The following is a 17,967-nucleotide window of genomic DNA, read 5'->3' as shown; positions in this document are numbered from 1 at the left end:
AAGCTGAGGGCTTGAGGGAAGTGGATCATGAAAGGGAACAAAAGGAAGACAGATGGAGATGATCAAATGACAAAATAGACGCAAAAGAGCGGGGATATATCAAAGAGTCCAAATAAAAGGCACGTCGACATAGAGAAAGAGAGGCAAGTGCAGGTTTTGTTGGTGCTTAAACACAGGTCAAGGGTCAAGCCCTGGATTGCGCTCCAAGTCTGAATGGTTCTTTGTTTGCAAACTTTATGCAATGGTTATACGTGAGGTTGAATGTGTGTTAAAGGCGACAGGCACCTATTTGAACTGTACGCAACTGTCAAAAATTAAATGTGTGTCACTAGAAACCCTGGTGACAGATTCTCTTTTTAACCTCAAAGCATTCCAGAGACGCTCATTGAAAATGCATTGATTCCACTGCCTGTTCTTCCTTCATCACTCTTTTGGGGATTACGGAGCTTTAAGCCAGTGACTCACAGAGATGAAAGAAAAGCTCTCCTTTTTTTTCTGAGCCACTCTGTCTTCTACTACACTGATTTAGCATCAGATATATATATTTAAAAAAATCACAGCTATTGAGAGATGAGAAATATTGGTGGGATATCAACATACCTTTCTGTGCGGGCGTAGGGGTGGGCAGCATGGAGGTGAAGGGTCCTCTTCGTCCTTCTTCCTGGCGGGGCCCTCCCGCTTCAGAGTGCGAACATATGAAATTCTCATTTTCGTGTTTCTTTCTGGCTCCCCTGCAGTTTTGGCTCTGCTGTGTTTGCCCCACTTCCCACTGGACTGTGTAGGATGTCCCAACGCCAGGGGTGCAGGTTTGGCCTGCCAACCTGTCTCAAGGTAAACATGAACACTCACACACACAGCGGTGAGCAGGATGCCCAGACGCAGCAGCAAACCCTGGGTGAGTCGCTCTCTACCCATGGTCATCCACGGCTGTGCGCAGCTCATCTTGTCCTCTCTCGTTGCTTTCAGTCCATCACAGCTGGACACTCAACGCCTGTCCCTTCTATCCCATTCTTCTCCCCTCGTCCAGCCTCCCCTTCTCCTGCAGCATGAGAGCAAAAGTTAATGAAACACCATGTGGAGAACTCCTCTGCTCATGTGTGCACACATCTTGATCGCATGTGCATGTTCTCGTGTCTTTGTGTGTGTGTGTGTGTGTGTGTGTGTGTGTGTGTTCAGGAGTGTAATATGCGCCGCTCTCTTTGAAAACTTCGGGAACTCCCTCCTCACACTCTCAAGTCACCCATTCCCCAAACACACACGCCCCTTTAATTTGCTTTCCTTCACCCCCCCCCCCCCCATTCTGGCTCACATCTCACACACACACACACACACGCACACACACACACTCCTCTGTTTCCCAGCTCCCTCCCTCAGGTTGCCCCTCCTACCCTGTTGAGTCTCGGGTTACTGTGTAACTTTAGATGTGGGCGGGGCCTATCGCACCACCACGGGCCTGTGCAGGTCACTGCAGTCTGAGTCTTAAATAATCTCAGTCTCAATACACAAGGATTTTTCTTGTTGCTACAAAAATCTGCAAAAAAAAAGAAGTTTAGTTTGTAAAGTTGTGCAACAAACAATGTAAGCCAATTTGCTGCATTACCAAGAAGGTCTTGTGCCACAGCGTTCACAGATTTGCATGAATTTCTAGAGCAAACGCCAGCTTCTCTGCTTTCACAGGTAGACTTTAATCAAGAAATGGCAAAGAAATTGAAATCTTACCAATACTTACATTCACTTGAATAAAGGCTATATCTGAATCCCCCAAACTAACTTCTTGAATCAGTTTCCCTGGCAATAATTCTCCAACGTTGGCCTCATTTTCTTCCCAAGTCAACTCATTAATTGAATGTGTTATTGGTTTTCCTCCAAAGGCCACTAAATCTGCTCTTATTTATAAAGGCATTAATCATCTAGCACTCCTATTGATCAACTCTGCTGATATCCAAATTAATCCCGTCACTTATCACGACTGCCACCGTATATAATTTTTGTACGAAGGACCTAATCATGAGTTTATTGCACGAATGAGACGTTGGTATTTATTTGGCATCCTGGCATCTTCAGACAAGCACTGGCGTTCCAGACGCTTTGGGAACAAACTCCTCACTTCACCGCCGGGAGTCAGAAAGGTTGGATATTAAGTCTACATCTCAACTCATTTCTTTTAGTATTTTCAGATTTGCTCACACAGAAAATCAGCACGAATTTGTGATGTTTTAACGTCGCTCGATAAACATGACAGCATGGATGGAGAGCAAAGAGGACACAACAACGATATATTCTTTTACATGTTTGCGTAGTTTTTGTTTTGGCATGTCCTTAGATGCACGTGTCAAGTGTAAAACCAAATTTGTTACTGAAATAAACCGCTTCACTTCCCCTTGGTCACACAATTTCCACTGATCCGTGAATAAATCAAGGTATGTCTCTAAACTGCCGCTTGACTGAGGAGTTTGTTTGAGATTCTTACATCTCCAGTTTCTGCTGAATCAATAAGGGAACGGTAAACAGTTCTGAGATCAGATTTGGGTCACGGTTAGTTTGATTTCTTTTTTTTTTTACTTGCCTATCGATCACCTACATAGCAAACTCAATATAATAAATGGACGTTGGAGGCAGATGTTTTTATCATACTGCACTGGTGTAACGTATCTGATAAATCTGCAAGTTCTGCTGACACCAGACTTTTTTGCTTGCATATTTAGGAGGTAATTCAGTAACATTTAAAACTAGTTTTCCATTTTCTTTTCAGTAGTAAAACTGAAGTGCTTGAAATTCGTGGGCACCATGTTTGGAGGCCTGAAGAGATTAGAAAACTACATTTTCATCAGTCAAGTCTGAGATGAAATATAGTAATCACTGCTGCCACCTAGTGGATAGGCAGGAGCGCTGTCACCTCCATATGGACTGGACAACAATTAGATGTGGTTATTTTGCCAGGTTGCTAGTTCATTTAGCAGGAAAGTTAATTCGAGAATTAGCTGTCGAGTTAATCATAGTGATATAGAGACATTAGCACATAAGGTAGATTATTTCTCTTCTCCCCTCTTGTCCTCCTCTCCTCTCTCCTCCTCTCCTCTCCTCATCCGAGGTCATCTTGTAAACTTGATCTATTGGCTTCCGCTGATTAAGCAAGAGGTCAACATAGGGGTCAAACAGAGTCCACAGAGAGGCCCACTTTTGAGGTCTGACCCCCATATTGATCCAAGAAAATCCTTAAGACAACAACACAGTAAAGAATCTAACATTATAAGGACACGGAAAATTAAAATGTCTTCTCCTGCTGTGTGCAGGCCAGTTTCAGGTCGACTGGTTAACAAACACTGGCCCCCCTAATTTGCACCACATGTAGTTTTCACAAGACTAAACTGGACTACGGTAGGAGCCGGCCGGACCAAAGTTTGTCTCCTGCACTTCTGTGAGAAGCATCCAGTTGTGACAGGAGCAGGTGAAGGTTAGCGCCTGTTTGCTTTTGACTGAGGGTCCGAAATACTACACGGTTCTCAGATTCTGATGAAAACCACACAGCACACAGACTTAAAACCTCAAGAGTTTAAAAGCTGAAAAGTCAACACCCACATGAACACACTTGATTTGAATTTAAAGGCTGTGAAATAAAATCGGGAGCCCTCGACGGACAACGATCGAGAAAAACCTTTCACCTCTCGGCTCGGGTTAAAGTTCTTTTCTTTCTTTCTTTCTTTTTTTCTTCTTCTTTTTGCCAGGATTCTCACAGGATTTCTGTAAACATGACGGGTCAGGAGGGAGGGTAGATAAAGGAGCGCAACTCCTCCACAACTCTAGTGGTCAGCAAGAAACAACGGCAACAACACCCACTGGACCGCTGAAACGCCACTTGGGCAACTCTTTTATTAAAAGCAGCAGTGATACACAACCTGCAGGTCAAGCGTCAAGTTACCGAATCAGTCTGTCTGTGTATGTGAAGGTTCAGTTGGAGCTTCCGCTTCATGCACTGTGCAAAAAAACCAACAACCCTGCATCAGCCTAGAACGCTTGAGCCTCGCATACACGTGTCAACTCCATTTTTTGCACTTTCAGATTTATGACAACATCTGTTTGCGCTATAAGTCCTCGTGTCGCGAACCAAACCCCCCCCCCCCCTCCCCCCAAAAAAACCTAGGATCCTCCGAGGTTGTGTTTTCTAATTGTAAACCAGAGTCTCATTCATAATATCTGAATTCTTTGTCCGTGTTTAAACATAGAAACGGTCGCTGTCACTGTGCGCGATTCTTCCCTCTGCTGTTGAATTATTCCTCATCTGAGGACGTGGAACAGATGGCGAGCCAGTGCGATGTCGAAAGCAAACAGTTTGTGGTGGTAGTCCTGCTGGATCCAGCTGAGGCGAGGTGCAGTAAGTCAATACAGCTTAAACTATACAGTACATAGAGTATTAATCATTAATCACAGGCTCCAATAGAAACCAGGCTTGGCTGGGAGTTGATGGAGATTTTCTGTTGTTAGCTGCTTCTCTCTTGTCCCATCTTTAGGGTGTGTGTGTGTGTGTGCGTGTGTCTAGATAGTCGGTGTGCAAAGATACACACACACACACACACACACACGTGCATTGCAAACATTGATCGTAGGAGTTCATGGAGGTGACTGAATCTCATACGATGAAATTTTGCCCTGTACTTGTCAGACCAGCAGCGCATAAACGAGATAAAAACATGAAAAAGACACAGCAGAGAAACCCGGGAAACTTCACTATCACGTACAAGTGAAGAAAAATGAGGAAGCGGAGGTGTGAACACGGCAGCAGCAGCAGCTCAGCGTGCTAGAAGGGCATCCTGTCCACATCCCAGCCTTCTCAAGTGCAAGTGAGCGTAATTTCTTATGTTGCACGTCACAGAGTCTGGAGCATATTATTTGTCCAAGGCATATCTAGTACAAGTTTTGGGGATTTGTTAAAGACACGACTTAGAGATACAATCGGTTTTTGTTGAATTTGCCAGTCGTTTCCCCACCACTTTCCAAGAGCAAAACACTTCGAAATGAATTTAAACACGCCGTTTTTGTGTATTTGTACGTCAGAATCATGGAATATAGCAACATGTGGCGAGTGAGCTCAGACGATGAGATCCAGCACAGGGCTTGAATTGGAGCTTTGTGAATAATTAGCTGTTGGCTGGTGTGAAGAATAAACCGAGAAACTCCCGATTAAGATAATCATCAATGAAAAAAAGGCAATTAGGCGGATCCTGACAATGAATGGGGGTAAGAGAGTGACCATGTGTCCAAGTTTGGAGTTGACCTATCACCTTGGGATGATGCCAAACACTTTTGCAGCTGTTAGTTTCACTGGCTTTAAAAAAAAAAAAAAAAAAGTTAACCCGGAATATCTTAGGTTTCAAGGTGACAAATGGCCGTACCGTGAGGGGATTTTATACCGAATAGATCACAAACCTGTCAAAAACCTGTCAATCTGGATTTCACCGATCAGTCATTTAAAACGATTGCGTCATTGTGTGCGAGTGTGATGTAATCAGGAGCCCCTTCATCAAGCCAACAATGAAACCCTCTTCATCCTATAAGAAGAGCACATAATTAAGTTGGAACAGTAACCATAGCGACCGCTCTCAGACTCTAAACATCATCATCATCAACAACATCGCTGATGTAGCAGTTGAAAGTGGAGCACTGGCGCACGTGCGTGCGTGCGTGTGTGTGCGTGTGTGTGTGTGTGTGTGTGTGTGCGCGCGCGCCCCTCCTACCCGACCCTCGCTCCTCTCCGCTCCTCTCTGACGGATCCAAACTGCAGTTTTTGGTGTAGAAGCTCTGATCAAAATCCGCCGCCGGGGAGAGACGCTCGGCTCCTGGAGCCTCGAACATCTTAAAGAAAAATGACGGTTGAGAGGATATTTGACGAGCTGGGACATTTCAAAAGGTAGAGGAAACTTACTTAAACAAACTGATATAAACACCATGATGTCACATGTATGCGTAAAAGTATTCAGTCTTACTAGTAGCCTCACAGAACTACTGAGCACTTTCCTGTTGGTTGGCAGGAAGTTTGAGATGAGGTTCATGTTGGTCAAAAGTGGAAGAAAACAACTATATTTAGCTGCCGTAACGTCTTTTCAACTTCTATATAAAGTTGCAGCTGAACTATGTTACTGATCTCAGATCAACTTCTGAAAAATGCGCGCTCACTCGGGTTTGGCTGGAGTTCACCTGCATATTTTATTCAGAAAACGAGTTAAACGTAAGTACGTACGTAGTACGTAGTACGTAATCAACAAATTTTATGAATAATATTATCAATTGAATTATATTAAAGTATTTACATGAAGGCATAAATAGGTTAAAGTTGTAAAGTATAGACTGGAGTTGTGCCATTTTGGATGTTTGGGCATTTTGAAAAAACAACAACAACACTGGCTTTGGGTGCGATGATCGATCACTTGCCTCTGTTTTTATACTCACTGGCAATCATTTTCAAATTTACCCCCAAAACAGCAACATTGATGCTTTTTCCACATTTCTTCACATCGAACTATTTTAAATGAGGAGGCCGAGCTCATTTTGTTCGTGGGTCCATGCGGGAATCTGATGACTAAAGCAACCGCTGGTAGTGAGTTTGGTGTGGCTGCAAATATCGGCAGGTATTGGCCTGTTATGGATATCAGTGTGTGTGTGTGTGTGTGTGTGTGTGTTGCCAAATATTTGTGTATTCAAACTTTTTCTATTTCGTGGCGAAATCATTCTGAAAAAGTTACTTGGGGTTATTGTTTCTGAGGCTCTGCGCCTGTGTGACATCACCAGTTTGCCGTATTGCCTCATGTCTCAGCTCCTGTTCGGCTAACTTTGGTCATGTTAGCGTCAAAAAGGGACTTCCGGTGTTGAGATAGTGATGTTGATGATGGTGGTGATGATGACATCCTACATTTTGGCCGTTATCTCCATATCAGAGTTTTCTCCCTGCCCAGTTTCATCATCAGCCTCAGTATCGTGTATCAGTCCGGCTCCTGCTGATACTCACAGAGGAGTTCCCAGTGTTTCAGACACAACCCTCATTTTCTCCTCCAGATTCCAGGCATGTCTGTACTTTGCTGCGGCCTTCCAGGCGATGTCCTGCGGGATCCACTACCTGGCCTCCGTCTTCCTGGTGGAGACCCCAAACTTTGTCTGCGGAGGTCCCGACAACATCACCGATGTCTTGTACGGTAACCTGACGGGCTCCGGTCTGGAGGACATCCTGCCGGTCTTCAAGGCCGGCACCGGACCTTTGGTGGTGAGGACAGCCAGCGGTGAACAGTGGGAGCTGAGCCGCTGCAGATGTGCTCTACGCGTCAACACAAAAAACTTTACCTACGATTTCTATGGCAACAAAACAGTGAAAGGCTGCGATGGGAACTTTGTTTACGATCACAGTGAAGTGCACCAAAGCATCGTGACGGACTGGGACTTGGTGTGCGAGAGGGAATGGCTGGCCAAGCTGTGCCAGCCCACTTTCATGTTGGGGGTGCTGATCGGTGCGCTGGTGTTTGGAGACCTCGCTGACAGGTAAGCAGGGCCTGAAGAGTGTGTGTGTGTGTGTGTGTGTGTGTGTGTGTGTGTGTGTGTGTGGGTGGGGGGGGGGGGGGGGCACACGTGAGTTTTACCATGTAAGGATGTTTAGTGCACTTGTGCATGCGGGCTGAGTTGCTTGAGGTGGGCATTTAGAAGCAGGACTTTAGTCTGAGGGCACCCTTGGGTCATTTTTAATGGATCATGCTAACAGAGTTGCAGGATTAAGTGCTGATAAACAAACCTCACTGTTACTGAGTCATCCTCCCTTGATACACCTATCCAACAGGGTCAAGTGCTTCTCAGGAGTGGTGTGTGTGTGTGTGTGTGTGTGTGTGTGTGTGTGTGTGTGTGTGTGTTTACAGTCAGATCCAAGGTTAGGTCCCTCCAAATCCACCTTGCACAGATTTTCCACAGAAATGATGCTTTGAAGGACTTCACCGGCCTTAACTGTGACATGATTGTGTGAGGTTTCCCCCACACATGTCATAAATGTTACACGACCAGCACAACCAGTGCTGCGACCGAGTGAATCCTAATTCATTGTTCCCTTGATGGATATCTGCCTCTTCATGAGAGTCTCACATCGCACCCGTGTGGTGGTCTCTCCTTCCAGGGTGGGCCGCGTGAGGATTCTGATGTTCACCAGCCTCTGTCAGTTTGGCCTCGGCGTGTGTGTGGGCTTAGCCGGAAACTACTATTTATTTATGGTGCTGCGATTCCTCCTCGCCACGGTGAGTTCCATGCGTCTTTATATACATTTGTTCACTGTCTGTGGTTGTCACTTCTATAAAGTGAAAGAGTTCAGATTTGGATACTTAGAGCGTAGCTGGAAATGCAGTTTACCTTCACGGAAGTACTCTCTGCAGATTTTTTTACCTCGTGCAGATCCAGGGGCATTTTTGTTTTTTGCTCTGTGTATAATGCATAAATGGAATTGGAATTTCAGCTTCTTAAATAATGCATGTATGTTAGACACCAAGCTACTGACGCTTCAGCGCAAAATGGTGAAACTTCGTACATCATAAAGTACCATGTAAAGGTTTTTTGACCTCATGGCTGTTGCAGCGTGAAATCACAGATTTGCTCATGCAAGGTGTTCATTTTGCAGTCTGGTTCTGGAAATTGATGCTATAATTAAGATCAGGATCAGAATATTTCAGCATAAAAAAAGTGGGAAGAGGGGAATAATACGATATGTTGGTCTATGACTGGCTTTGACAGCTTCTGATTGCTTTCACCCTGGATCTTTGCAGCAGAGCAAACATCCAGGGCCTTTACTTTAGTGCTTGTAAACAAACACGGTCCTTCAGCGTCTCTAGGTCTAGTTTCTGAGTGTTCAAAATAGTCGGCAGCCGAGTGCTGATGTTGTGCACGCATGTCTGGAGCCACCTCAACGCTAACCCAAACTAGGCGTAGTAACTATCTTTTGGCGTGTTATTAAAGGGGGGTGCATAATCAGGCGTTGAAGTACTTCAAATACAGTAAACACAATTTGATGGAGCAGGAGTTCACGAGCCAGAATCGTTACGTTTCCAGGCAGTAAACCCAAGATAAACAATCTGTCCAATGTTTCACCTCTCGCCGTCTACCAACCATAACCCCACCCCCATAACCACCCCTCCCTCAAATGCTACAGCTGTTGTTTTTCACATACAAACACCCTCTGTGATAGTGCAAACTCATACCCCTCAGTTAGGCTTGATACTGCATGAGCCTGATTATTTCCAGATGTATCTCATAAAGGTTTATGTTAAATAAACAACTGCAGCTTTTATATATTTTATAAAAGCTCTTGGGTTGAAATATCAGGAAACCATCCAGATGCCCATTAATCACATTGGACTTACAATTTAAAATTGCACAGGAGACCATAAGCGCGCACGGAGAACTAAGTCTTCCGCCAAGATTCATGTAATATTTCCGGAGAAATCAATAAAAATGTTCGGTGACGTCGAAATTTCAGTGCACATCGTTTCAAATGAGAACGGCAACCGCAGGGCCAACTGGTCCCGTTACCGCCTCCGGCGCATGATTCAAAGTGAGACCTGATAAAGGAACGCGTTTCAACATCGGTATGAATTCAAATGTAACAGAGACTGTAGTGTTTGTATGCGTTGGTGAAAAAAAATATAAGAGCTGCAGCCTAATCAGCTGATCTGTTGACAGCATAACCCTTTGTCCCACTCTGGGTGTGATGTCGCCCACTTTAGTTTTCGAACATTCTGTACAAATAAAAGTGTCCCATGGGTCCCCAAGTATGGATTATTTTGTTACCTGCCTCGCTGATTCAATTTCCTGTGTGACCACGACAGCTTGGTAGGGTGAAATTAGCAAAATATACAAATATGGGGAAAAGGTGCTCAATGAATAAAGAGATAAAGTGAGCTACTTCTTCCTTGGCCAGTGCTCCAGCCCTCCACCAAGCTGTGTGGAACTTGGTAGAGTACATTTTGCCTGATCCTTTTAATGTCCACAGGTGGGAGAAAGTACTGTATACCTGCATGGGTAAAGAAATTAAAACATATTCCAACATGAAATATAAATGAATCCTTGAAATACATCTATTGTCAGCGGTTTAGTTTCCAAAGTCCTAGGTGATAGAATATTACTGTGGTAGATTACTTTGGTTCAGATTAGTGCTCTTGCAAAATTCTTGATTTGCCATTAATGCTGTGTACGTATCCACAATATGCTTGCTGAAGAAAGCACTGTATCAGATCAGGAAGCTGTACTTCGTCCACATGAGGATCCATCACCATATTTAGGTGCAAAAACAGAGGGACTGTTTATTCCAAACAACAACGGCGACTCCTGCAGATGTTAGCGAAGGTGCTGCTAGCATCAGTATTTGAGTAGCACATTTTTCTTACAGATAACGGAGCGAAGTTCCCTCCTCTAGAGGTCCCCTACATCTCATCTACTTCCCTCTCTCTTCCTCCATCTCTGACTCTCTCAGGTGTCCAGCGGCTACCTGGTTGTGGTTTTTGTTTACGTGACGGAGTTCACTGGCATAAAAGTACGCACGTGGACCTCCATGCACGTGCACGCAGCCTTTGCTGTTGGCATCATGGTGGTGGCTCTGACCGGGTACTTGGTGCGGGTCTGGTGGATCTACCAGATCATCCTCTCCATGTGCACTTCACCGTTCCTGCTTTTCTGCTGGAAGTTCCCTGAGACGCCCTTTTATCTGATGGCCAAGGGCCGTCACAAGGATGCTCAAGACCTGCTGGACACAATAGCCCACGTCAACGGTCTCCAGTGCACACTGAAGGTGGAGGAGCTGCTAGAGCCGGAGGAGCAGAACGGCAGAGGTCTGCTGGAGAAAGAAGCTAAGGAGCGGCCTCTGCAGCCTGAGAAGAAGCTCTCCATCCTGGATTTGTTCAGCAGCTGGAGGATGGCGTGGCGCACATGCACAGTGTGGGCCATCTGGTTCATTGGCAGCCTGGGCTATTATGTGTTCTCTTTGGGCTCTGTCAACCTGGGAGGAAACCAGTACATTAACCTCTTCCTTGCCGGTGAATACACTTGAAAAAATTGCCTTTCTACTTTCATCTGATTCACTATACTGCATGAATAGACATAGAATAATAAATCTGCAACACTTGACATTTTCAGCCGATACGTGTCATTTTGAACTGGCTGCCAGTGGGATCATGTCCACTCTGCAACTACAAATCCATTTTATATCTGACACACACCGGAGCTCACATTTGGGAGGCTGAGTGTCAACATTTCAAATGCCGGTTATTTAGGTATCCTAGATAGAATGTCATGGTGTCCCTGTGTCAGTGCTTCTGTAGTCGCTGAGCAGGAGCTGCTGTGATTGGCTGTTCCCAGGTGCTGTGGAGCTTCCCTCTTATATGGTTGGCTGCTTTGCAATGGACCGGATTGGGAGGAAGAAGACATGCGCTCCGGCCCTGCTGCTCGCTGGAGTGGCTTGTATGCTCATCATCGTGGTTCCTGCTGTAAGTGCCTCACTAGGATTGTGTGTGTGTTATCCATAAGCCGGATATCTCACACATGCAGTTCCAAACGCATGAGAACTGGCAAACAGCGGTTAATAAATGTCCAAGAAACCTCGCCCCAGCACCTCAAGCCATCCTGACCAGTGTGAGACAAGTTGTCTTTTTATTATTTCCTCGCTCTAATTGCGCTCAAACAATGTATCTGCCCAAAACATTTATATGTATGTTAATACAACTTATTTCCAACTGTGATTTCCCCAAATATAACCGTCGTAGGTTTTAGTACTACAGTTCTAAAGGCTCATCCTGAAGTTCGCAAGTTGGCATCACCACAGGCTTCCTTGACCCAAAGCCAACAGGATTTGTACATCGGATTTGGAGTTATTGCTAAATGGGATTTACACATTTTATTCAGGAAGATAATCTTTACAAGTGAAAAACACTTCTAACATTCTTGAACCATAAATGCGGTCGTTAGAAGTGCAGAACTAACGTTATGCGGGACTTCAGCGCCACCACGACTGGCTTTGGGCTCCTGCTGTTTTTGGCGCGACGATGTTCAATGTCCTCAAAGTTCTTGTGTAGCCAGGAGTCTGGCATTTGCTTATGTATTTTATACCATGAAACAAAACTTTCAGATGCCTTCAAGTAATCTTACGACAGATGTTACTTGAAGAATTGTAACAACAACAAAAACGGATACAAAAATCCCATAAACTGCGAGACGAGGGAAGTGAGTGTTCTACAGTGCTCACTCACTTCTGGATTTTAGGTTCTCATGCTTTTGCTCACACTGGTAACACAATCCGAGCGCTTCTTGCAAATCTGGCATGAGTAAAGGAAAAAGCTGCTACCTCTTGTGTCTTCCAGTACAGAAGAAATAGTAAGATAGGAAAGAGAAGCTTTCCACACAAACAGCACTGTGTGTCATAGAAGTCCCAGCAATGACTGCTCATGTTATTAATTCAATTAATAAACTCTGTCAAGGAGACTTTGAAATGAAAGATGTCAGCCAAAATAAATGGTAAAGGGATCCAGTATTTAATTTGTTCTTCCTTGGCTCATGCCCCTGACAGACAAGCAGCACTGATCGCCTAACTTGGTGAAGGTAATAATAATTAAAAAAAGAAAGAGACACCTCAACAGTCACATCTACCCTCAGAAGTTGAATTTAAGCCAAGAATTAGTAATAAATCATTTGGGTTGGATGACCTCTCACTCCCCTCGGTGTATCTTTAGCAGCCAGGTGTTGCTGTCTGTACACGTCGGGTTCAGTTTTGGGTCTCCAGCTGTTTGTAAGAGATCTCAACTCTCTTTCCAAGAACAACTTTTTCACATGCTCACGCCAACATTGTGCAGTTTCAGGTTCCATTCCAACAGACTTAGCTGTTTATGCACATGAATAAATGAATACGCAGTAATAATAAATACCTCTATGTACTAGAATACTGACCCTTCGACTCAACCCCGTTCCAATTCCCTATACAGTGCTTTCTATAATTATATTGTTGTTCATCTGAGACTCAAACCGATTTATTTAAAAAAAAAAAAAAAATTTCAAACTGGCAGTTTTATGTTTGCATATTTTTTTGTGAAAACGGTTAGAACGAGATGTGGGGGAGTCAAATATGCTGACATGTAGTCTACACAAGAGAGGCAGTTTGTGGTTCAAGATCTGAATTCCTTTGCTATCAAGAAGAACAGCAAAGACAAATGGAAGTAGAGATGTTCCTGGGGAGCATTCATTCCTTCACCTACGACCATAGATTGCTTATGAGCAAATAAGACTCAAATCAGCGTACAGGCTGGACTTCCCAATTGTAGTTAGTCTATTAACTTAGAAATAGGTGTCATGAGCACACATAGATGTGTTTCTCTCTCTCCTATTTTACTTCTTTGTGACCTCAGAATGTAGAAAGAGCCAGTTAAGCACAATTAGCTTGAAGCTAACGGTGACTGATGTGAAAATGTCAAAAAACCCCAAACCATTCTTTTACACACTCAGTAGCATTTTTCAGTACGATCCATGTCGTCTTCATTTAGCAGTATGTTCATAAATCCTCAAACACTTTCATTGGAGATAAAAAAAAAAAACTAAACTAAACTAAACTAAACTAAAAGAGCGACTACTGGTGCTAGCAAGTTGGTTCAGTGCTAGCTGGTCACACTCGATGCACCGAACCAGAAGTTTTCATTTGTTTTAAGCTGAATTCATATTGCTGATTATACTGGACGATACGCTTTACAGTTTTAAACAGAAATTTTGGGTAGTTTTGCTGTTGTTTTGTTCCTGTAGCTGTTGTTAGCAATCGGTTGCTATTAGCTTCAAGCTTAATGTATGTAGCTGGCTTTTTCTTCATTGTGAAGCCATAAAGAAGTAATGCAGGAGGGGGAAAACTCTCTGTGAGCTCAAGACACCTATACTTAAGTTCTTGAAAAACAAAAAATTGAAATCAGGTATATTACTAATATGTGTGTGTTTCTTTTATTGAAACTGTGACCAAAGTTTGTTGTGTTCGTTCTCCAGGACATCGAGGCCTTGGCCATCGCTCTTTGTATGACAGGAAAGTTTGCCATCGCCATCGCCTTTGGTCTCATCTACCTGTACACCTGTGAGCTTTACCCAACAATCATCAGGTACAGGACCAAATAAATCTGGTTTGGTCTTTTTAGTCTTTTTTTTTTTTTTATAAACAAAGCTGCCTCTCAATTTAATCTTGTTGTTCTACATATGAAAACCCGAACGGTTGTGGTCCTGCTGCTTGTTGAAAGCGGACTTGTCAGAATCATGAGGGTCACTGGGTACCAGGGTCATCATATATTGCAAAATGAGCTCTTTGTTTTTTTGTTTTTTTCTAGTCGCATCTCTTTAAATCCATACATGGCTCTGGGAATGGTGAAACTCAACACCTTCTGATGTAAAAACCATAAAAAAAAGTACAGAAACCTTGTAAAATGTCCTCCAGATCACCTTGACCCAGACTCCAGTCACATGTGGAGCATTGTCCTCCGAATCGTAGCCTCAGAAACCTCCCACTGGTCTGGAAATACCCATTTCAAATGTTTGCTTCTTATCTTCAGTAAATCTCAGACACGTCTACAACAGTTCACCCGATAGCAACAGGATGACCAGTGAACACACCTGAGCAGAAAAACTTTAGCTTAGCTCAGCATAACGCTAGCAGTTTTTTTGTTGTTGTGTTTTTTGGACATAAGACAGAGACTCTAAATAAACTGATGAGATTAAATCCACTTGATTTTTTCCAGTTCCAAACTTCAAAGTTATACCATTTTGCAACGAAATATCACCTGAGGAACATCTGGTGTTAAAAAAAAAAAAATTTGGAAAAAGATTTCCTGAAATGCGTTATTTTCAGATTGACTTCAGTGTTAAATCTGTTGTATTAAAAAAAAAAAAAAAAAATTCCAGGAAGCCCGGTGTCCAGGTAGCTTTTTCTTTAAGTTTGTTTACTAAAACTCTCTAAGTTTTCAAAAACTAAAACTTACCTTTAATCAGGTATTCACTTGTCAGACCGTGTCAATTCGTCAAGTTTTCCTGTGTGATAACAATAGTTAATGTTAACATTGTTGCTGGTGAGCTAAAAGTATATTGATCTGTTATTATTTTCTTGTTTCTACCTTCACTCCGATGCTGTCCGTGTTTGCCCTGCAGGTCCCTGGCGGTAGGTAGCGGGAGTATGATGTGCCGCGTTGGCAGCGTGGTGGCTCCCTTCTGTGTTTACCTGGCTGACATCTGGATCTACTTACCTCAGGTATGTACAGACCAAAAATCGGATCTTTTTTTTCTTATTTTGCCCACTCTTTCCCTTATTCTCATATGTTGCTTTTGAAAAAAAGTATCCTGGCTTTTCTAGCGCTTCTTTTTTTTTTTTTTTCTTTTCCACAACTAATTATTTCCCTTTTGTTCATCGTTAACCACGTGTAGCTTATCGTTGGAATCCTGGCATTCATTATCGGTGTGCTGACAATGTTTTTGCCCGAGACCCTGGGAAAACCTCTGACAACCACCTTGGAAGAAGCTGAGGCTCTGGGGCGTGAGCCCGGAAAGAAGAGCTCAGGCCTGGGTAGTAAAGATGCTGGGGACGGGGTGGAGATGAAGCAACATGCAGCCGATGCCTGAGAATCAGAGACAAAGGAAAAGAAGGGGTGGAAAGATGGCTGCCGATTTACCCTAAACAGTGATGTCACCGATTCTTGATTCGTTTTGCTCTGGGGAGCGACCAGCAGTTTAGCTCTCACAAGGTCTCGAAACTTCGGAAAACTCTCAGGCCGTGGCAGTCCAGGAATTCTATTATAAGGAAGTGTGTGAAGTGTGTATGTATGGATGTGTGTGTGTGTGTGTGTGTGTGTGTGTGTGTGTGTGTGTGTATCAATGATGAAGGAAATATGGAGGATTTTTAAAGATTATTTCAATTTTTGAAAAACATCAGGCGTCGTTTTTGTTGAGGCCTTTAATTCTTTATTGTGATACTGTTGCGCTCACAACAGTAATTGCAGCCTTCTTGCCACAAGGGCAAGTGAAGCAGGTAAGCCTACAACCAGGGTCAGACATTAAGCGTTGCTAACCTGAGAGTTTGTTTAACCAGCTGTCTGACGACTTCCTGGCACCATCGAAGGGGTTTTGTTTGTTTTGTTTTGTGTTGAACCGTATTGGAGGCCTCTGCAGTGACTTGAGGGAAAAGAGTCGTCGTGCCAGGCGAAACTTCAAAAAGCTGTGAAGAAAACAATTTTACCATTCTTTTTCTTTTAAATTATTATGAGAAATTCAGATCAATGGATTGCTCTGTACATACATTGCAAAGCCATTGTTTAAATTATTTTTTTGTTTTGTTTTGTTTCCAATTTTTATTCCTAATCTCAGGGCATCAAATCTTGAGGAGTGAGCACGTTTTGTTTTAATATAAGCTCATTAACGAAGTACATATGGAAGCAGCCATCCTAGTTTTGTACATATTGTATGTAAAGTATAATATCATGTCACTGGATGTACGTACGTGTTGAAGAGTGAAAAATGTGACGCTTCAATGTTTGGACCAAAGACAGGCTTGAAGAATGTGAAACTGTATTCACCTGCTTTGCAACATTGTGGTACATTACTCCTAGCGTGTTGTTTTCCACACGCTGAAACTGACGTGTGGCGCCTTCATCTGAAGCAAAAACAAACAAAAAATAATGTGACAAAGAGCTGGTTTGAGATTCAGTGCTGAATTGCTGTACAATCAACAGTTTTCTGTATCAATATTGAATTTTGCTATCATGAAGAAATGATTAACGTGATCAACATTATAATATACATGTATGCTTAATGTTTATTATACCGCATTTTATTATTTTCCGTTGAGCGTATGAATATGATAAAGTTAGTTAGTTAGTTAATGCTTAGTTGCTTGTAAGAGTACTGAGTAAGCAGTACTTTACCATTACTTCCCCGTTTATTAATCCTCTTTGTGAGCCTTATTGTGAAGGGAATATGTCGTCACTTCACCTGAACCCCACCCCATTTTTCCGTTTCGCTTTGCTGTACCCTGTTGAGTTAACATTACCAGCATTAGTAAATGATTACTAGACACATTTGTTAACTGTTAATTCACAGTTAACTTAGCAATAAGTAATTATTATTGTTGTACTCCTACTGTAATTTGGGTGACATACTTTACAGTAAAGTTAGTCTTCACCCTTCAACCCTGCCCCAGTTTCTCCATCCAGCTTTGCTGTAACCTGGAAACAGGAACATCATTAGTAATTAAACTTGTTAACTACTGACTGTTAAGAAATGGTGAACTAAGCATTAACTAACCAACCATCATCATTATTTTTATTGTTATCATTGTTATTATTGTTACATGTTACCAATAAATCTTACTTGCACTCTTGTGCAAGGTAACACTGTCCTTCCTTGAAAGTCTGCTGGCTTTCAAAAGTGAGAATTTGAGAGTTCAACTTGGCGCATGGAAAAGTAGGGGAGACTATTTTTATCAGTCAAGGAACACACACACACACACACACACACACACACCCAGCTGGTCTGGGATCAGCCCACTGATTCTAACAACTTCTTGTTTGCCAGTGGAGAGGAGGTCCCTGGTGCCAGCTCCCATCTGACACAACAACAAACCCACTGTGTGCAACTTTGGAAAAGAAATGTGTGTGTGTGTGTGTGTGTGTGTGTGTGTGTGTGTATGGATGGGTGGGTGGGTGTGGATATGTATGAAAAACCAAACTGTGATCTTCCAGTTCTGTTGCCCCAAGTGTATTGTTATTATTGGAAGTATAGAAAGTACCAGGAAATCCCCCCAGTGTGTGTGTGTGTGCGCGCATGCGCTCTTGTATCGATCTACAAGTGTGTAATGAAATGTTTTTCTGGGGCGGCAGGTTGGTCGTGTTGTGAAAGATGAAGTGGCTTTAACTGAGTGAAATTTCAAAGAAAAAGGTACTGATGTAATAAAATGTC

At 43.1% G+C, this 17,967-nt stretch overlaps 2 protein-coding genes across 4 annotated transcripts in view; one reads left to right on the top strand and one right to left on the bottom strand.

The window, feature by feature from the left end:
• The window catches only part of mettl24 (methyltransferase like 24), a 31,552-nt gene extending 30,344 nt beyond the window's left edge, over window positions 1–1,208 (bottom strand). Inside the window, exons 1-2 of one of the 2 annotated variants that reach the window (XM_086190037.1) lie at window positions 850–1,208; window positions 601–678 (exon numbers count right to left, since the gene is read on the bottom strand). In XM_086190037.1, the coding sequence (XP_086046163.1) occupies window positions 601–678; window positions 850–942 (171 nt within the window). In that variant the 5' untranslated portion in view covers window positions 943–1,208. Of the gene's footprint in view, window positions 1–600 lie in introns of both variants that reach the window. The other variant, XM_086190036.1, reaches the window with a different exon arrangement.
• slc22a16 (solute carrier family 22 member 16) lies at window positions 778–17,967 on the top strand. 2 transcript variants are annotated; one of them, XM_086190029.1, is made up of 8 exons: window positions 778–831; window positions 7,048–7,524; window positions 8,144–8,261; window positions 10,487–11,045; window positions 11,368–11,495; window positions 14,023–14,132; window positions 15,169–15,268; window positions 15,442–17,967. In XM_086190029.1, exons 2-8 carry the CDS (start codon window positions 7,088–7,090, stop codon window positions 15,634–15,636), a joined length of 1,647 nt encoding a protein of 548 aa, XP_086046155.1. In that variant the 5' UTR covers window positions 778–831; window positions 7,048–7,087; the 3' UTR covers window positions 15,637–17,967. The 2 variants fall into 2 exon arrangements, with proteins under 2 accessions (XP_086046155.1, XP_086046154.1); XM_086190028.1 differs by lacking the exon at window positions 778–831 and adding an exon at window positions 4,534–5,905 and having other exon boundaries at window positions 15,442–17,966.

Source organism: Aulostomus chinensis, chromosome 20 (assembly GCF_037954235.1).
Source record: "Aulostomus chinensis isolate RoL2024-O1b breed Wild chromosome 20, RoL_Achi_v1.0, whole genome shotgun sequence".
Lineage (NCBI taxonomy): Eukaryota > Metazoa > Chordata > Actinopteri > Syngnathiformes > Aulostomidae > Aulostomus > Aulostomus chinensis.
This window is presented reverse-complemented; position numbering and strand designations above follow the sequence as displayed.

Coding starts and splice junctions, on each gene's coding strand:
- slc22a16 (XM_086190028.1), top strand. CDS start 5,862: ATGACGGTTGAGAGGATATTTGACGAGCTGGGACATTTCAAAAG. Junction 7,525..8,143: donor TTTGGAGACCTCGCTGACAG/GTAAGCAGGGCC, acceptor CTCTCCTTCCAG/GGTGGGCCGCGTGAGGATTC. Junction 14,133..15,168: donor CTTTACCCAACAATCATCAG/GTACAGGACCAA, acceptor TTTGCCCTGCAG/GTCCCTGGCGGTAGGTAGCG.